General features: G+C 43.6%; 1 protein-coding gene across 1 annotated transcript in view; it reads right to left on the reverse strand.

Moving 5' to 3' along the window:
• Positions 1 to 13,456, reverse strand: part of MYO3B (myosin IIIB) — a gene marked incomplete at its 3' end in the record, with an annotated part of 379,148 nt that overhangs the window by 264,075 nt on the left and 101,617 nt on the right. Inside the window, exon 7 of the mRNA XM_080668808.1 lies at positions 8,629 to 8,694. Coding sequence (XP_080524934.1) covers positions 8,629 to 8,694 — 66 coding nt within the window. The remainder of the gene's footprint in view (positions 1 to 8,628; positions 8,695 to 13,456) is intronic.

Genomic DNA, 13,456 nt, shown 5'->3' on the forward strand with positions numbered 1-13,456 from the left:
CAGCTACACCAGCCATTTGGGCCTATGAGGTAACCTTGAGAATGGACATCACACCACGTTGGGCAGCACGAGGACAGGAAGCTGGGGGCCTTGCTATACCAGCAGTCCATGGGTGGTCTAACTCCAAGCTTATTTTATGTGAGAGGAAATAAAAGTCTAAAAGTCTACCTTGTGTAAGCCGCCCTTATTTGGTATTTTCCAACACAGCAGACTTAATCTTAATCCCAAGTGGTTATAAATATTAGTGCTCCCATTTTACTGACAAGGAAACTGAGGCTCAGCAAAGGTAAGTAACTTGTTTAAAGGTAAAAAATCTAAGTGGTATTGCTAGAATACAACCTGACTTCAAGTCCTGTGCTCTTAATTTTCCCAACATATATTCTCCAAAAAGACCTTTCCCCATGCTGAAAATACTGGCATCATGCTTAAAACTTCCCTATCTGTAGCGCCTGGCCCCTCCCATAGTTAGTTGCCAACCACTGTGGGTTCTGCCTTTCAGGGTCCTGGCATCCATTTCCCCTCTCACTGCTCCTTCCCCCTGGAGAAACCTGTGGCAGGCTGACAGCAGGCCAAGGCACTCGGCCTGGACAAAGTATGCCCTGGGATAGGTGGGAGAGGTTGGGCTGTTAACAGTGAGTCTGCACTCCAGGAATTGCTTCTGTTTTGGTTACTGCTAAAGATGATTCTCTAAGGAAAGTTTGAGGGGGCAATGTGTTCTGTTGAGAAGGGAGTAAAAGAGTCTCTCTCTCTCTCTCTCTCTCTCTCTCTCTCTCTCTCTCTCTCTCTCTCTCTCTGTGTGTGTGTGTGTGTGTGTGTGTGTGAGAGAGAGAGAGAGAGAGAGAGAGAGAGAGAGAGAGAGAGAGAGAGAGAGAGAGAGAGAGCCCTGAGCTGTGAAAAATCAGTGAGTAATTTAGTCTAAATCAGGGGTGGGCAAACTTTTTGACTCGAGGGCCACAATGGGTTCTTAAACTGGACCGGAGGGCCAGAACAAAAGCATGGATGGAGTGTTTGTGTGAACTAATATAAATTCAAAGTAAAGGAGCAGAGGGGAGAGCAAGAGAACCGGATAGAACAGCCGGATCCGGCCCGCGGGCCCGTAGTTTGCCCAAGGCTGGTAAATAAAGGGAAGGTGAATAGCAGACTGAATTATTCCATAAGTGTCAAGGATGAGAAGGTTATTGACACCTCCTTTTTTGTCTGAACAAAAGGTCTCACATGTTTATTATTGAACCTACAAGTGCAGAAGCATAGGAATGTGGACAAAAAGGGGGCCACGTTTTGACAAGCTCAGAGACGGCCTGCATGGTGGGCCGTACACACTCAGAGACCCAGAGTAACCACATAGGATGGTCTGAAATTAAAACTTCCTAACTAAAATCGAGTCATGGCAGGTAGTCATGTCCTAGGCTGGTGTCTTCCCTGACAAAGCTCAATCTTTACCTTAACTGAGCCTGTCTATTGTCTTTTTGCATCTACAATAACATACCTTTGGAATTTCCCAGACCCCAGAACACAATCATTGTACCAGAGCCTGAGCCCACAGATGCCCTCACTGTTATTTTTATCATGTTAATTGTTAACTGTTAACTATCCTCTCCTACCAATGTAACTCTATAAAGCAGGTATTCTCAGCCCCAATCTGACAGATGAGAGCCCAGGGTTAGGGAGGTTAAATATCTTCCCCCGGGTTGCACAGTGAGTGAGGGACAGAGCTGGATGCACACACGGCTCTGCCACAGCTGCCTCTGCTTGATGAAGAGCCAGGTGGCCATCTGGGAGGGATGGAGGACAGGCTGTGGGCAGATGTGAGTCCCCCTTCCACCCCCACCCACACACAGACAGCACAGAGCTCACCATCACTTCTGGTTACTTCATCTGCAGACACTTTGATTTTCATTATAAAATGCAAGTATGATTTTTTTTTAAAGAAAGAAAAGCCAGTGTGGGGTAAATGTTACAGAATATCATTTAGACTAACCCTACCTGAACGTCACCTAACATATTGTGCCACAAGCACTGATATGAAATCTATGACATATGCTACGGATCTGGTCTCTCACAAGATCTCAAACCAGCATTTGTTGGGAAATAAACAGAATATGCTGACCAGAGTCTGGATTACCCACTTGACTATGCCTCTTACTATGCATTTGGGATGAGCCTAAAACCCTCATTGCCATGGTTCCTAGGACGGCAGTATATTCCAGGTTTATGTGGATACTGCACCGGGTTTCAAACTTCAAGACACAGGGAGCCACTTCTTGGTTTACACCATGATAAAATCAGATTTTATTGGCTAGGTTCATAAGTGGGGGATAAGTCAGACCAAACTGGGCTCTTGGTGTCTTTAGGTGATCTGTTAGGTCATCTAAATCAAATGCTTTTCAGGGAGATATCACCTTGAAACCACACAGCTTTATTTGTTCTCATGGAGGTGAAAAAAAATCCCAATTTTTCAAAATAAGAATAAAGTTGGGTTGCCTTAATAGGTATAGTGATCAATATATGTTGAAGAGAGAGGAGAATTGGGGGGCTTTTTAATTTGATTTTTTTTTTTTTTACTTCTCCATGAGTTTATATTAATTCACTAATTCCCTGTAGCTCAAGAGATGCTAATTAATTCAAGAAGCCATAATAGCTAATCATTGGCTAAATAAATCTAAAATGGAGAATCTGTCACTGGAGATACTGCTGCTCATTTGAATTAAAATTGCCAATTGTGAAGTAATGCAAATAAAGGTTATTGTATCCTTCTACTCCAGGAAGTATTAACCCTTTGCAAGGCTACCTTGAGAATACAACAGGACTTAAAAAGCCAAAAATATTTGTGAAACTTAATCAATCACAAGTTAGAATATTTATCATTCCAAGTGTGCTGCTCATTGACAGCATAACTCCATGTCAATTAAGCTGCTTTGAAACACAAAATGGACAATGGCGAAGAGCTGACAGTTGTTGCCTTGAAGGGAACACAATCCATGTCAACAAAACAGCCACCCCCAAATGGTTACTTTTGTAAATACTCAGGCCTAGAAAAAAGGAAATATTCCAGGTTTCAGTTTCAATTTTTAAGGAATAAATTTATGCAAATACGCATTCATGTTAGTAGTTTTGCAGCTCAGAGTGATCTCACCTTGTTAACGTTCAGTGCAGCTGCTTGTAGCTATTTGAATGTCATTTGGAGGTGATACTGTTTTAATAATCTGGTTATTCTTTAACAGAAAAGAAGGGAAGACTAGATAATATAGGCATGCCATTTTTACAGCTTTGCTAATTTAACATTCTCCAAGTCTATTCCCTGCTGATCAACAGGGGAAGGGACTGGACAAAGGCAGTTTGAATGCATGCCCAGTAAAGTCTGAGTAACATGGGAAGGTGTTTACCTTTCTGTCAATCACGCCTGGGAATAGGTCATTGGCCAGAATAGGTGTGACCGCTGCAAGGCTTGAAACCTGAATATTTAAACTTCTGAACAAAGAAAATTGGTGCTCTTGGCCCTCTTGGGACTCCCGTTGCACTCTCCTGCATTCACCCACAGCCGTGTGGGCCCATACAATGGACTAATGGATTTTAACTAATCGGATGCTGAACTACCCCTGGCTGCAGCATGGAACGGAAACTCTGCAAGCTGGCTTTGCTAAACCCACAGCTGCCCCTCTTTCAGGAGGGATTTAAGGGAAATGGGACATTGGAAACTGAGGAATGTTAACTCCATGCCAATAAAAAACCAGTCATTCTCTGGTGCAAATCTTACAAAATTCATTTTCTAAAGCTATAAGAATCCCACTCCCAGGAGCAAGGGGGGAATTTGACGCTCCAGTAACATAGGGATAGCAAAGACCACCTCGATATTTCATGAGTGAAAGGCAGGGCTTGGCCACAAAGCTAACTTTAGGAAATAGACACACCTGCACACTTAGTCCGTCAAAGCAGCCAACTCAGGCAAGCACAGTTTGTAAGGGCGACCATATAGTTCAAGTCATCACTAAGTCCAAAGCTGAGCAGCCATAGTGTTCTTGATGGCTTTGCCCTTGACTAGGAGGAGTCCATCTTTATTGTCTCACTAATCATCAGCTCAAGGTCCATTAGTGATAAAGTCCTAAATCTAATTCCTAATAAAACCCCCAAAGTTTTAGAAACAAAATGAAAGAGCATATTTCAGATACCCTTTGACCAATGATTGGGAAGTATTTCTGTAGTTTAGACCTGAAATTAGTTTGAACTTAAAAAAAAAAAAGTGACAGCTGTTAAAAGGAAGGTGAATCTGGCAAGGGAAAATTATTGTTACCTTATCAAGAGGCTACTTCTGAATGGAGCATCCTGACAAAACAGAAGTCTGGCTGGGACTTGAACCAGATAAACTTATTATGCAAATAGCTTTAGCCACAGGGGAAAAGGGCTGATAATGAAATCACTACAAAGCCAACCACACATTATAGAAGTGACAAAAAACATTGGGCAGGGTCTTAGCATATTGATAAAAAAGGAGTGCAGACTTTATGTGAGCATCATGTGTAATTTATCATAACTAAGCGTCAGGAGTCATGCTTTGACAAATGCGTAACTAACACATATAAATGAGTCAATTATCACTAACGACCAAAGGTTCAGATTTTTTTTTTCTCAACCCCCGAACAGGTTTACTAATAGGATTTCAGACCTTCTTAAAATTTCTCCTGTCTCCAAATTAGGAAGGCTGGAAACAGATCTGAAAAATATTAGGCCACATCTCAGTACTCATGTTGCCCTTCCCCTTCTCTCTCACCCCAAGCGAACATATCAGTCAGCAGTCATATGGAGACAGGATGTTGAAAGTTTTTAAGCTATTAAAGAATTCCTAGTCCTGTTTACTCTTTAGAAAGAACCAGCTTACTTTAAATACAATGCACCACAACTCAGTCTATGAGAACTGAAGCAATTATCTGGATACTTGAGGCTAAAAACTCTTTCCCTAAAATTACCAGATAATCATCTTCCCCACCCCAGGTCCACCAATAATGAAAAGCTTATAATATGAAGATCTTTTTTTTTTTTTTTAGGTGTGTGTGTGTGTGTGTGTGTGTGTGTGTGTGTGTTTATTGATTTGAGAGAGAGAGGAAGGCAGAGGAATAGAGAGACAGAAACATTGATGAAAGAGAAACATAAGTGGGCAGCCTCCTGCATGCCCCTACTGGGAATTGAGCCCGCAACCCTGACTGGGAATAGAACCAGTCACCTCTTAGTTCATGGGTCAATGCTCAACTACTGAGCCACACCAGCTGGGCTAATCTGAATATCTTAATCCTCCATCCTTCTTCCCTGTCCTTCCCAATAGGAACAAAATATGTATAGAAACAAACCAAGGCTCTCTTTAAATAGACAGTTCTAAACCAGTGAGTATCTCTGTTTATATTTAACTAGAGGCCTGGTGCACGAAATTCATGTGGGGGGGAGGGGAGAAGGGTGTCCCTCAGCCCAGCCTGCACCCTCTCCATTCTAGGACATCTCTCTCACAATCTGGGACCGCTGGCTCCTAACTGCTTGCCTGCCTGCTTGCCTAATTGCCCCTAACCACTTCTGCCTGCCAGCCTGATCACCCCCTAACCACTCCCCTGCCGACCTGACTGACGCCTAACTGCTCCCCTGCTGGCCTGATGGCCCCCAACTGCCTTCCCCTGCTGGCCTGAAGGCTCCCAACTGCCTTCCCTTGCCAGCCTGATCACCCCAACTGCCCTCTCCTGCAGGCCTGGTCCCCCCCAACTGCCCTCCCCTGCCGGCCTAGTCACCCCCAACTGCCCTCCCCTGCAGGCCTGGTTGTCCCCAACTGCCCTCCCCTGCTGGCCTGTTCACCCCCAACTGCCCTCCCCTGCTGGCCTGTTCGCCCCCAACTGCCCTCCCCTGCTGGCCATCTTGTGGCGGCCATCTTGTGATGATGTAAGGGCAACACACAAGAGCACAAGGAACACCTAGGCTTTTATTAGTATAGATTAGAGATTTGAATAAATAGAATGAAATAGTAAAGTTAAAGAGCATTTGGTAGCCTAGGATAGGTAGGCTCATTTATAAAACCAAAGGATATTATTTAGGAATAATGGGCAGATATCTACCTAAAAATATAAAACACAATAAATTAGTCCCTATTCTCAAGAATTACAGTCCCCAAAATCAGGTAAAAGGAGAATACGTGGATGAGGAATCTAAGATATAATGGGGAAAATAGGATTGGCTGGCTGAGGTCAGGAAAGCATTTATGAACGCCTATTATATGTAATATTTTTGCTAATAAAACCAATAAATAGAACTCGTAAATAAAAAGAAGATTGATGACATTTTTTTCAGATCTTAAATTAGTAGTAAAGCACACAATCACCTAATTTCTATTTATTTTCCTTGGTTCATTAGAACTTTTCCAGACTCTCCCTCCCCTGCAGTTTCAACAATTGTTTTCTGTGTTTAGTCCTCCATTCTAGGATCAAGACTCTTCTAAATGTACAGCAACTCAGAATGAGTGCATCTGGAATTCTCAGAGTTAGGAAAAACATAAGCAGATTTAAGTGGGCATATAAAAGAGTTTTCCATAAAGAAAAATCAATGGTTGAAAGAGATTTCTATACTGTGATTAACCCTGAAAGTCCCACCCCATCATCAAGTACATACCTTTATTCCCAAATCCATCCAAATAATGCCATCTTGGCTTAACACAAACATTTTCTTGAAAAAGTATACAGGAGCCAAACTTTGGTGAGTCAAGTCACATTTTAGAGGCATCATGAGACCTTGGTCCAGGAAGGCATATTTGTGAATATGTAATGAGTTTTTCTAGGCCAACAGTTTAGAGAAGATCAATCAAGGGCATCTCTGTGCAGCAGTGGAGTGAAAAGGAAAACTTTGGATCCAGGCTTTTCCAGCAAAATCATTGGAACCTTAGCGACCAGATTTCTCTCCCTGGGCTGATCAGAAATGTGTTCCCAGCCACCAAGGTGCCATCAGCTCTCCAGTTCCCTCTACCACCTCCTTTGGTTCCTAAATCTCAGGAGGTGGCTTTTCCTCTGTTCCTATGTGAGCATCATTCATCCTGCTATATCTGTTGTTCTTCTTAACATCACCCTTGACTTGTGACTACTATTCTCTGCAGTCATTGCAGGAACATCAGAATGGGGACAGAAGGGGGCAGGAAATATCCTCCATCCCTGGTCTTGAACTTATGGTCATATTTCAACCTGGCCCTACTTGGGAGAGTTCTTGAAGTTCCTTTCTGCTCCTCTCTCCTGAAGAAGATGGCACAAATCCAGGAGGGACTGGACAAGGGACCCGGAATTATGTTACATTTGAAAGGAAAGTGAACTGCTCTTTATATGAAATCCTTGAGGCCAAATATGTTTTGGAATTTAGAATTTTACCATATTTTAGAAAAGTGAACCAGTGCATTTACTGTATGTTATGTAACATCCCCAGCAGGATCTGGGACAGTACACTATAATCAAACACATTAATATATCCGCAGCAATTCACATGAATATTCACACTGAGTGAGATAAATAACGACTATAAATAACACAACTTCAGTGTCGGTCACGTGTTGCCATCAAATCAGTTCACATAAGGTCAGGGCTTGCAGCTAAATGATTCAAGTAGAAAAACTTTCATTTTTCAGAGCTCTTTGGAGTTTGGAATTGTGGACAAGGGACTGTTGATCTGTACTGTGACTGATTAAGGAAGATGATCAAGAGACCCAGTTTGCTTCATGGCCCTGCCTCTTTGTGGAAGCATGCAGACATATGTTAGAGAAATTTGTATTGACCCTTCCCTACTGTTTTCTAGCCATTTGGTCACTTCTTTTTTTCCCCATGACCTCTGAACACCTTGTTTGATATGCTAGTCACTGAGGGCACTTCTTTCCAGATCCCGTGCCTGGTCTAAATTCCTGCCCCCACCGTTCACCAGGCCCCTGGCTTAGGGTCCCCTCCAGCACACGGAGCATCTTCCCCAGACTTGGGACCAGTGTAGTCCTCTTCCAGGGGCCTGGCCAAAAGCTCATGTTGCCAGCACTGAGTCATCAGTCCATTGGTGGTGGTGGTGGTTCTGCTCCTGTCTTAGTCCCATTCCATTGTGCCTACTTCCTGGTAGCACAGCTCCCACCAGGTACATCACCCATCAGTTGGGTTTTCATCTTGTTCTGCACACCTGGAGCCATGGCTGGGGCTCTTCACCTTGGTGCCTTGGGCCTGAGATCCTACTTTGCCCCCTCAATTACCATGGAAACTAGAGCCCTGCTCCCACACCACAGATCCTAGAGCAAAGTCCACCTTCCACACTGCAAAATGCTGCTGAAGGCTGCCACCTTCTATGTCCTCTCTGGTCCCAGTGTGGGCATCAGATTTGGCAATATTTGTCCCAGGAAGAGTAGATTCTCAGATAAATGTGACCCATATGATAAGGAGGAGGATCATAGCCAAGACTCAAATGGAACTCCTTATTTTTCAAATCCTACAGAGGCATCTTCTGTCATTTACTGGAATAAATTCCGTGTCATAACGTGCTAGAAGGCATAACAACTTTTGGCACCAAGGAAATTCCACAGCTTAGATTTCTCCAATCACTGTCCAAGGCTTTGCTGGATAAGCAATTTTCAGTGGAAGAAATACTCACTGTGAAATAAAGTGGTTGAATTCCTCACACCATTTTTCCGGATGCAGTAAAGTAGGTGGAGGATTTCTGAAAAACAAAATCATTTTTTTTTCTTACAAAAAAAAGTGTTCAGTTAAAGACAAACTATCAACTTGCCTACTGATATTGTTCTAAATAGCTCTGATAAATCTACTCTGTTTCTTCCTGGGTGAGAGCTACTCATTAGTAGTAAATTAATAGTATAAAGTACCAGCCCATATTTATTTAGTCCTTCATTTTCATTGATTTGGGGTCTTCTAAGTCAACAGCTTTTGGTAAGACCTGTGAGGGTTACATAGATCAGGAACATTCCTCAGGGGGCAGACACTCTGAGGGGCGAGGCAAGCACACAACTACTCAAATTGAGAGCTGAGTATTACTAGTGCCACAAGAAAGCGATAAAACTAGTGCTAGGGGCTTTAGAGAAATAGCCTTTTAATTTTGCAGGATTTTCAGATCATTCTGCTACCATCTGATACATTTAAAGTATACTCCCAAATTCAACAGCCACATTTTAAACTATTTCCTATATGTCAACTTTGCAATAAGCAGTGGAGAAAGCAAAACAGCTAAGACGATGTTCCCAGAGAGGTGCCTGGGCAGAGATGGGGACAGACAGCTAATGTAACTAATTATTGGAGGCCCAAGAGACCCAGAGAAGTGCAGAAAGACTGTGGTAACCAGACCACTTCCTGAGGAAAAGGGGGAAGGGAAGGGCCCTTCATTTGACTGAATATTTACCCAAAGACATTCAATTTTATTTATTTACTTACTTATTTTAATAAATAATTTGTGTCTTCTTTTTTATTGATGAGATAGAGACAGAGAGACACAGAGAGAGAGACAGAGAGAAGACATCGATTGGTTACCTCCACATGCGCCCTGACCAGGGATGGAACCCACAACCTGGGTATGTGCCCTGACCATGACGAACCTGCGACCTCTTGGTGTACAGGATGATGTTCCAATTAACTGAGCCACCCGGCCAGGCTAAAACATTCATATAGAGAGAGAGGAAGGGAGAGGGAGAGAGAGATAGAAACATTAATGATGAGAGAGAATCATGGATTGGCTGCTCCATCCCCACTGGGGATGGAATTTGCAACCTAGGCCTGTGCCCTTACTGGGAATCAAACCATGACCTCCTGGTTCATAGGTCAACACTCAACCACTGAGCAACACCAGCCTGGCAAGATATTCATTTTTTAAATAGAAGTGACATTATCTTTGAGGGAGGGGCCTAAGTTTTGCCACCCCCAAATATGCCTTTTGGGACATTGATTTTAAGCTTTATTAAGAAACAAGACTCAGAAAGAACACTTGACCCTTCTCCTTTTCCTACTTGAAGAATTCAGATAGAAAAATCTGCTTAAAGGAAGGGAGCATCACCTTAGCATAATAACATAAGCTAAATGAGGCTGTCAAGGAGAAATCTAGCAAAGCCTGTCTGTCGAACTTTCCTCTGTGTGCACCTGTTTCTGGGTGGCCCAGCAAACATTTGCTCACTACATGTTTGCTTCTTCTTATCTACCTGTAAATCACCTGCTTTCTCTTTAAAACCCCAGACCCCTTCCCACTCTCCTTTGTCCAGAATGGCACAATGCCTCCTTGCTCTCATATTCTTAAGGCACCCCCACATGTCCATCCATAATATATTTTGGACATTTTCTCTTGCTAATATGTCTGTGTTAATGTGATTATTAGCCCAGCTCGAAGAACTTAAAAGGTGGGAGAAACGTTTTGTGGGTTTTTTGTGCTCCCACATCTTTAACTGTAAGTTTTTTCTAGTCATAAATGAAAACAGGCACTTATGGACAAGTCAAGTTCATAAAAGAAGAAAGTTACATTTTTGCACACCAGAAATTTGACTGTAAATCCATTATATGTGATCTTTGTTTTCACCTGGGTTTTAGCCGCTTCCTAAAGCCATAGATTGTTCAGCTTCAAAAGGTAGAAAAGTAAGAGCAGTAAGAATTACCAGAAATAAAAACTATATCAGATAACGTGATTGCAAACTGCCTCTCAATAACCATTCTCTTCTCGTTTCTTAAAATTTTTATTCTGGCACAATGCTGTCATATAGAGACCTCATTTTCCTGACTTCCTTGCAGCTAAATGTAGCCATGTGACTGAGTTCTGGGCAATGATACATAAGTAAAATTGTTCTATTATGTTTCCAGAAAGTCTTTTTGAGAGAAAGGAGATATGCCATATTTCTTCTTCCCTCTTTCTGCTTTCTGGAGCATAGATGTGATGGCTGGAACTTGAGCAGCCATTTTGGACATGAGATTAATGTGAAAATGAAAGTATAGCAAATAATCTATATATATAAAACCATAATATGCAAATAGACTGAACGGCGGAACAACCAAACAATGGGTCGCTGTGACGTGCACTGACCACAAGGGGGCATGCGTGGAACATGGCAGGCGTTGGTTGCAACAGGATGGTGGAGCAGGTGAGCAGGGGCGCCAGGCCAAGGCGGGGCGCCGGTCACTGTCATCGGGGTGAGCCTCTGGTGGTTACTGAAAATTCTTTACTCCCGCATGCCGCGGTCCTGCCTGGCACTTGCACCTGCTGCCAGCGCCAGCCCCGCTCGCACCTGCAGCTGGAGCCGGAGCCACCGCTCGCACCTGTTGCCAGCACCTGGCACCAGTCCTGATCACTCAGCACTGTCAGCGGGTGTGAGCAGCAGCTGCTGTCCCCAATTGCCCCTCAGGGCTTCTCCACCTACCCCTGCTCCTGAGGGGTGATTGGGGCAGCAGCTGCCACTCACACCCACTGACGGCACCAGCCCCACTCGCACCCGCTGCTGGTGCCAGCCCCAATTGCTCCACGCCATCAGCGGGTGCGAGCGGGGCCGGTGCCTTCAGCATATGTGAGCAGCAGCGGTGGGAGTGGGGCTGCCGGCAGATAAGGGACCAGGGGCCGCAGCGGGAGGGGTTGGGCGGGGGCGCAGAGGATGGGCCGAGACCCACCCCTGTGCCCACTGCAGCCTCGGGGCCCACAGTTCCTTTCAAGGTGCACAAATTCATGCACTGGGCCCCTAGTATAGATAGAAAATGTATTCCTGTTGATGCCGTAAAGCTGCCATACCAGCTCTAGACTACTTCCCCAGTCTTCCTTAAAGAAGAGAGAAATAAACTTTCATCTTCTTTAACCCACTCTTATAGGCAATTAATCCTAATTGAGCCCAAAATATTTCAGAGTATTATCCTATCACACAGAACAAAATTTGATAAATGATATAATAGAAGCACAAGCACAAAGTTCTGTGGAAACAGAACTAAAGGGGCAATTTATCCAATGTGGAGTGTCCCAAAGAGTTTATAAGGAAGAAGAACTTGAGATGACCCCTAAAGATTAGGTTGGATTTTTCAAGATAAAGAAGGAGAGGGAAACCATTTCAGGCTTAGAAAACAACATGTAGGAAGTCACAGAAATCATTTAAAAAGTCTGGTAGATCAAAGAATGTGAGTAATTTTGGGGGCTAGGCTATATAACCTTTTGAGTCTGGAGAGAGAGCAGGAGGCAAGGACGAGTTGGGAAGAAAAAATTATAAGAGAGGAAGTGTATGATTTCCCTGTACTGCATGATTATTTAATTATCCTTCAGATCATCTGACTCAAAGATGCAAAGGAGAATCATCCGTGAACCAAGCTAGAAAGAGTAGCAGTTAAAGGTTGCCCTTCAGTTATTCTGGAGGCTTCCTCTTTATCTCATTCATTCTCCTCAACAAGCCTTCATCTTTCCTAGTATTTTTTAAATAACAAAAGCACAGTCATATAACTTTGGCTGCAACACTGGTTGTGCTGACCTGTTTCTACTGGCGCCAGCCTCTGAGGTTGCACATCCATGTCCTCCCAGCTCACCTGTGTGGCCCTGTGTGGCATCTCTCAGCGAGCAGGTTGTCCCAGATCATCTCTACAGCCCATTCTAGCTCTTGAACTTTCTTTGCTCTTGTCAGGATTTCTGCTCCTTCTGTTCTCACTGAGGCCAGTTCCACAAAGAACTACTTAAGCAACTTACTGTCTAACAGACTTAATTCACCCCAAAGCAGTTAACCATGACCAAGAAGTCACTTGTAGACAGAGTGCACAGACTTGATTAAAACAACCCTAGTAGCCTTGACATTGGTCAGTGGAGCAGGAGGGACAGCCCTTTCCGCAATTGGAGAATGACCTGGCAAGGGTCCACTGGAGAAATTGATGGCAAGTGTCCACTCTGATATAGAGAACACTGTAGCTTTCTGTTTTCAGTCTTTTTCTCAACATGAACTATGGACAGTGGCTACTATGTATGTGTTGGCCGGAACCTCTGCAGCAAGGCACAGAGGAGGACAGCAGCGGATCACCCCTCACCAGGCCACTACCAATGCCTGATGGCTTCACATGAACCCCACAGATCTTTTTGAAAGCTTGGCATTACAGGAACTTGGTTTTAGAGAATCTCATTTGACCTTGTAGATTCCCCATCTTTCCTGGAGTCCATGCATCATATTTAGGTTCAGTAAACTGAAATCTTTGAAAGATCATTATCTGTGTGCAATTAAAACTAAAAAACAAAAACAAAACAAAAAACAGGAAAGAAAGAATGAAATTGAAGGCTTTAGAGTATATTGTCTGCAATGGCAATATAAATTCTAGTTCTCTCGCCATCCAGGAAAACCACCAAATAGTAACATGGTACCCTTTTGCCTTCTCTTAAAACTACAGATGCAGCCCTAACCGGTTTTGCTCAGTGGATAGAGCATGGCCTGCAGACTCAAGAGTCCCAGATTCAATTCTGGTCAAGGGCATGTACCTTGGTT

Source organism: Plecotus auritus, assembly GCF_963455305.1.
Source record: "Plecotus auritus genome assembly, chromosome: 5".
Taxonomy (NCBI): Eukaryota; Metazoa; Chordata; class Mammalia; order Chiroptera; family Vespertilionidae; genus Plecotus; species Plecotus auritus.